This window comes from Apodemus sylvaticus, chromosome 3 (genome assembly GCF_947179515.1).
Source record: "Apodemus sylvaticus chromosome 3, mApoSyl1.1, whole genome shotgun sequence".
In the NCBI taxonomy this organism is placed as follows: Eukaryota; Metazoa; Chordata; class Mammalia; order Rodentia; family Muridae; genus Apodemus; species Apodemus sylvaticus.
The window spans coordinates 128,090,715-128,097,221 of NC_067474.1; the positions used below are offsets into that span (position 1 = coordinate 128,090,715).

The window sequence follows — 6,507 nt, forward strand, 5'->3', positions numbered from 1 at the left end:
AGGTGAAATACTCCTTGCCATGTGGGAACTAACTTTCTAGAAAGCCTCAGAAGCCAATTAAGACCTAAATTTTTACAATTCACAAAGACTACTTTTACTACTGTGAGGTATATGGCAAAACTGGATGATAAGAGCCTTTGATAAAAATACTGCAACCTTTGGCTATATAATATTTAAAACAGCACAAAAGACAGAGTGTGAAGCTCCCTCCATGACTGCTGTCTCAAGCTACCAGAAAATGATATGACAAACAATTGTGGAATGTCTACAAAACAGCATTCAAAGTACTAGTCTGTCTAACCATAGAGTACCTTTGCTTTAGTTTAGAGGGAAATCTGTCATTTGCAGTCTCTATGGATACCTGCTAGTATAGATAAACCTAAAAATAAGTGACTGTTGTCAAAAAATAAAGAAATTCTCAGCCATAAAGATAAACATAGTAGACTTCAATACAACTATGTCCATAAAAATGAAACAAAAGTATACAACTTCTGAATGAAGGGGTTGAGAGATGTGTATTTCTTTCCTGTAGGTAGAAACATTGATTTCTGGAGTAAAGGAAGACTTATAACACTTAGAAAGCTAAAGAAACATAAAAGGGTCAGGAAGCTCACATGATTTAAAAATCTTATGACTCCCATCCTGATTTTTGTTTATATAATCAGTAGATAAGTTCTGAGTAAAACAGTACCCCCAGAGATCACAGGTACTAACAGACCTACCAAAAAGTACATATGGAGGGACACATGGCTCCAAATGCATATGCAAAAGAGGATGGACTTGTTGAACATCAAAGGGAGCAGAGTACCTTGATCCTGAGAAGGCTCGCTGCTGCAGTGTAAGGGAATACCAAGACAGAGAAGAGGAAGTGGGTTGATTAGTGAACAAGGAAGGGTTAGCAGATTTTCTGGAGGGAAACCAGGAAAGGGGACACCATTTGAAATGTAAATAAAGAATATATCTAATAAAAATTCTGGGTAAAACTTTTTTTTATGAAAATACAGGTAAGTTGAATGCAGAGCTCCATGGTAAATGAAATTTTCATTACTTATCATTCATGCTGGTGAGGATATTTTATTTTATTAATGCTTGAGTCACCCATGTTCCTCTAAGGCACCCCAGAAAACACACTGGTCCACCATACTGGATTTGATTAGAATGTTCTTTTTGTCCTGTTGTAGGTTTCATATCTGGGATTATTGTTTTCTCATGTCTCCTCATGACAAATTACAAAATAAGGTAAAAAAAATCACCTAAAACTGAAACTTTTATATGATCCAGTATTACCAGTATGGGGTATATACTCCCCAAGACTTCAAGTCACCATACAAATGAGATACTTATAGATTCCTATTTATTGTAGCATTATTGACCATAACCAAGTATGAGATCAGTTTTGAAGTCTGTGAACACAGGAATAGATAAAATATATGAGATTGTTGTATTCATACATGGTGGGGTTTAATATAAATAATGTAATTTTCATTTTCAGTACATAAAATGAATGTAACCAAAAATTAATATTTTAACTGATATAACTAATACCTAGAGATATAATGAGTTTTCTCATTTCTGGATTGTAGAATTTACATAGATACAAGAAACTTTTTTTCAATATTTGTTGCTACTATAAAAGCAAGATTGTGTGAAAAGTAAGGGAATCCTGAAAGAGAAGGAGACAGATTTCATCAGGGCAGGATGATATAGTCATTGGTTATAATACAACTAAATGAAAATATCCTTTTAAATTTTCAGTATATTATGAATAATGTACAAATGAAAATTAAAATCTTAAAGTTCATGTATATTTTTATCAGAGTTCTTTCTGTCAAGAGAATAGTCATGCCCTCTAGGGTTTACCTAAGGATTTGTGAATGAAAGTTTCTGCATTACTCTGTAATTTATTCTTTTACATTTCTAGCTGCCCTTCTGAATAATGCTGTATGTCTTAAACAACTGCTATCATCAACCTTTCTTTCTGTGACAAAAGGATGGCACACTTATTTGAAATCCACTGCCTATACCCTGTAGATATCAACTTTCTTAGAAGTCTTACTCTTCTTGACATCATTATCCAACAGTTTTACATATTTATTAATAAATGAGAGAGAGAGAGAGAGAGAGAGAGAGAGAGAGAGAGAGAGAGAAGACTGGAAACAGATGAAATCTTTTAAAACATCAATAAACTTCTCCTAGAAGAACACATCACTTAATCCTTCCTCAAATTTTCCAACAACTCTCATATATATATCAAACTTCAGAAAAAAAGATGGTAAGGAATATGACTCTGTCTTTTGTTCTGAATAATACCTATTCATGACAAATGAGATGGAGTAAGGAAAGGCTCACTAATTTCCTTTGGAACTACTTAGTCTCATGTACAACCGGTACTACCTCAAAAATAGTAATCTGCTTTACTCTTGTCCTCTTATGCATTAACTGTAATCCTTCTTTCCTTTATAAATAAAAATGAGATTGTTAAAAAAAAAATACCCCTTGTACTTGTGCCCTGTTATTCTATACTCTATTAATCCCCAAATTAGACCAGAAATAATGCCTTTAGAATAGAAAGTTGCAAATAATGTAACATATTAAAATGCCTCCATACAAATATCTTGTACCTGTCTTTCCTGTTTTTCTTTTTCTTTCTCTTTCGTTCTTTCTTCTTTCTTTCTTTCTTTCTTTCCTTCCTTCCTTCCTTCCTTTTCTTTCTCTCTCACTCCCTTTCTTTGTTTTTTTCTTTTCTTTCTTATTTTCTTTTTTTTCTTATAGGTACCTGCATTAAGAAAAATTCTTGGAAAAAGAGTGCAATGGTATTCACAGTTTCATTTTTGACAATTATAGGAGTCATGCTCTTTTTATATTTTTATGAAAGAGGTATGTAAGCAAGAGGGTGGTGCCCTCCTGTAAATGGCTTCTCCCAAATATGCACTAAGGCATTAGCAAAAGAAGAATGTTTGTTGTTTGAATGATAAGATCAATAGGCCATTACAATGCAGAACCTATGTCTTACTTTCAGATCCCTGAATGCATGTGAAGTTCTTCTCCAAGAGAATTTCTTTGAAATTCACAGTAGTATTTTTGTTGTTGTTTCTTTTGTTTTTATTCTGCTCCCCCCACTCCCCACATTTTATAAGAATTATAAAATCATTAGTACCTAATAAATTTTGAATGGTTAAAACTTTTAAGGTAAAGGAGATAATACTTATCTTAAACTTATAATTTTCATCTTTTAAAAGTTTATTTATGTATATGGCTATTTTGCTTTCATGTGTAGTACCTATGCTAGAACATGGTATGAGATTCACCAAGTTGTTATTATCCATCATGTGGGTTCTTGGAATTAAACCCAGGTCTTCTCAAAGAGCAATTAATGCACTTAACTGCTGGACCACCTCATGAGCTCCCATATCTTAAACTTTTACAGTCAATATCACATCTGTTAAAAATTCCAACATTATAAGGCCAGAAATTGCTGAGGCTCCAACGTTGTCTGAGAAATTATTAGGAATTTATGGATGCTAAAGGGAGGAACACTCAGGTTTGGTTTATTTGTTTTAATTTTTGCTTTTGTTTTGTTTTTTGGAAATGTGACCATTTATACATTGCCTATGTCTTAGTTTATGACCATACACCCTGCATATGGGCAACATCTAATAAACTTATTTGTTTCGCAACAAATTAAAAGAGTATTTGAAGGTGAAAGGGAAATATATTGGATGGGCCAGAAGATGTTGGAGTGATAAAGTGGTAGCCTATGTTCATGGTTCATTATATCAAATATGAAATTTTTAAAGGAAGAGAAAATAAAAGCTTGCTGTTGGGTGTATGGGGTGGCAAGCAGGAACTAAAAACAATTGTGGGAGGGAAAATTGTAATCAGAATATACTGTAACTTTTATTTTCGATTAAAAATAACCTTATCAAAGAAATTCAACATAAAATAAATTAGTCTAATAATTTTCAAAGTGAAATACTGTAATTAAGCAAAGATTTAGATAACATTAATTTAAAAAACATATGTGCTTTGTAATAAAATAATCTTGAATTCAAATAGTTCATTTAGAAATGATGCTAAACAAAAGGCATCCTTCTCAAAATTACCTCCCTTTCCAACATATTTTGTTTCACTTCAATAGTATTCATAGAAAACTGGAGTCATTCTTTCTTTTTATAATTGAGTGTAAAATCAAAATGAAAATCAAATAAAAGGGGGACCACATATTTGAAATGTGTTGTTCTCCCTTTTATCCTTAATATCTTGTGGAATTTATATACAGAAGAAACAGAACAGAAAGAGAAAGTGATCATATATATTATACTGTTTCTCAACATCTGAATCATGACCATTGCAAAACTCATACTTCCTATGGTAAAAGGACCTGAGATACTGTTAAGTAGCAAATAACTGGAGACCCCAAAAAAGCATTAATTGGAGATATTAACATTCTCCCTCTGCTAAGCTTTCTCCTCCTCACATTTTCTTCCAATAAAGTCCAAAAACTAGAATTCCTCTTTTCCAAATTGTATTAGGAACCTACTTCCTCTCTCCCCAAAACTGTAGAGCCTATTCTAACTTCCTGAACTTTGTTTAGAAGATCTGGACAGCAGAACTTCTCCTGCCTTTCTTTGGCAGTGGGCCATAAGAATTTCTGAGAAGAGATCTATTCTACATCACAAAGGAAAGGGGAACAGCCCAAAGCAACCCAAATTGGCAGGCTTTGTGTCCATTTTTGAGTCAAATTATATTTCCACATAGCTTCCCATTCTTCACCAAACAGAAACGTATAAATGGGTAAGGACCATGAGGCAGAAAAACATTGTTCAAAAGGATATTCTATCATAGATGAGCATATATCATGAGGAAATATATGCTATTATTTTCTCCTATGAATCTGTCTCTTTGAGGTGCATTTCAGACCTAGCAACAAACCAGCAGAGGGGTCAGAAAATAATTCCTAACCTGAAAATTATTTAGAATGATGCATCAAGTGAATCTCTGTTCCCTACATTGGAAGGCCCATCTGTGAATAGATTGAGACCTACCTAATCTTCCTATTTATTCTCAAGGATCTAGAGTGTCATTATGGGGGCATTGAGAAGACACCCTTGGTGAGAGAAAGAATGATACAGATGGAGATCATGGAAGAAATGTAGCAACTGGAATGTAAAAATATGGAGCAAGATGAGAATGCTTCCCAGGGATTATGAGGCTTGAAAATTGTAAGATCTCTTTCATTTTAGAGATCCTGATTATCTACCAATGCTATGTTTCATTATACTTTACAGGAGCCAGAATTCCTAAGGAGCCTCGGCACTAAATAAAACAGATAAATGCATGATATACCTATGTGAACTTCAGAAAGACTAGTAAGAGCAAGAGACATGCTTCTTGAGGAGAATGGTTACCTTCCTACTCATAGCCTCTTCCAAGCTTGACAAAAACATGCTCATTTCCAAAAACAATAAGGCACAATTACTTCCGTATTATTCTTATACATGTAGGAGACAAAGGACAATGGGAACTTGTAAAGCAAGCTTTCCTTTATTGTGTAAGCTAACCTGCCTCTGTGGACCATAACTGTCCTGATTTTCCTCTTTTCTCAGTGCAAGAATCAGATCAACATTTTGAATTGGACACATTGTGGTTGGAAGATATTATTGTGATCCTATGTGTGTTGATAGTGTTCAGCATCAATCTCATGTCATTGACTTCCTTCAGATTTTATGGTAAATATGTTGGGAATGGTATCTACTCAGAAGATCTAGTTCATGTGAATAATGATTGGAAGGTGAACTTTCTGGTCCTTTTGTCTTAGTAATTATAAGAACAATGAAATGTAGAACTGTGCATTGTATAAAGGCTAGTAAATTATAGCATCCTTTTGGGTTTACTGGAGCTTTTCTTTTCATCGATGAGAGTGTTTGTTAGAGACAGGCTAATGACTGTTCCAGCTCTTATTCTACACTTAATGATAACCATCCCAGGTACAGATAAGAAAGCAGTTGTTTCCTTAATATATCACTGAAATCTTCTGTATACTGAGATTTTTACAATAAATGTATGATTTTTAAATTTTTTCTGTTTCTCCAAGAGTTTGGACTAAAATATTAAAGGACACAAAAATTTATTTAATTTTAATTGTTTTATCTTTCAAAGCCATGTAAATGCCTTGAAGGACCAGAGAAGCAACATTGATAAACTTATGTTCATGAAGGCTATATCTTTGAAACATCCTCTAACTCATGCCTAGAGCTAAAAACCTCATCTTTACTGAGGAAATACATTTTCCATGTGGACAAGAATGAGAGTATAGAACTAATAATCTATGAAAAAAGTTTCATAATAGGCTCTTCTGATATGTCAATAATGTATAGTCATAAAATGTTCCATTAGAAATGTGCACCCCTGGTGCTGAAGGGATAGCTCACCGATAAGAACACTTGCTCTTTTAAATTATATGTTTTTGATAATTTTATATATAAGTCCTATATGTGTGGTGCTTCT

At 33.5% G+C, this 6,507-nt stretch overlaps 1 protein-coding gene across 1 annotated transcript in view; it reads left to right on the forward strand.

The window, feature by feature from the left end:
* LOC127680343 (selection and upkeep of intraepithelial T-cells protein 2-like) overlaps positions 1–5,818 on the forward strand; it is a 77,034-nt gene extending 71,216 nt beyond the window's left edge. The window contains exons 7-8 of the mRNA XM_052175827.1: positions 2,773–2,877; positions 5,607–5,818. Of these exons, the coding sequence (XP_052031787.1) occupies positions 2,773–2,877; positions 5,607–5,818 (317 nt within the window). The remainder of the gene's footprint in view (positions 1–2,772; positions 2,878–5,606) is intronic.
* Positions 5,819–6,507: the final 689 nt, after the last annotated feature.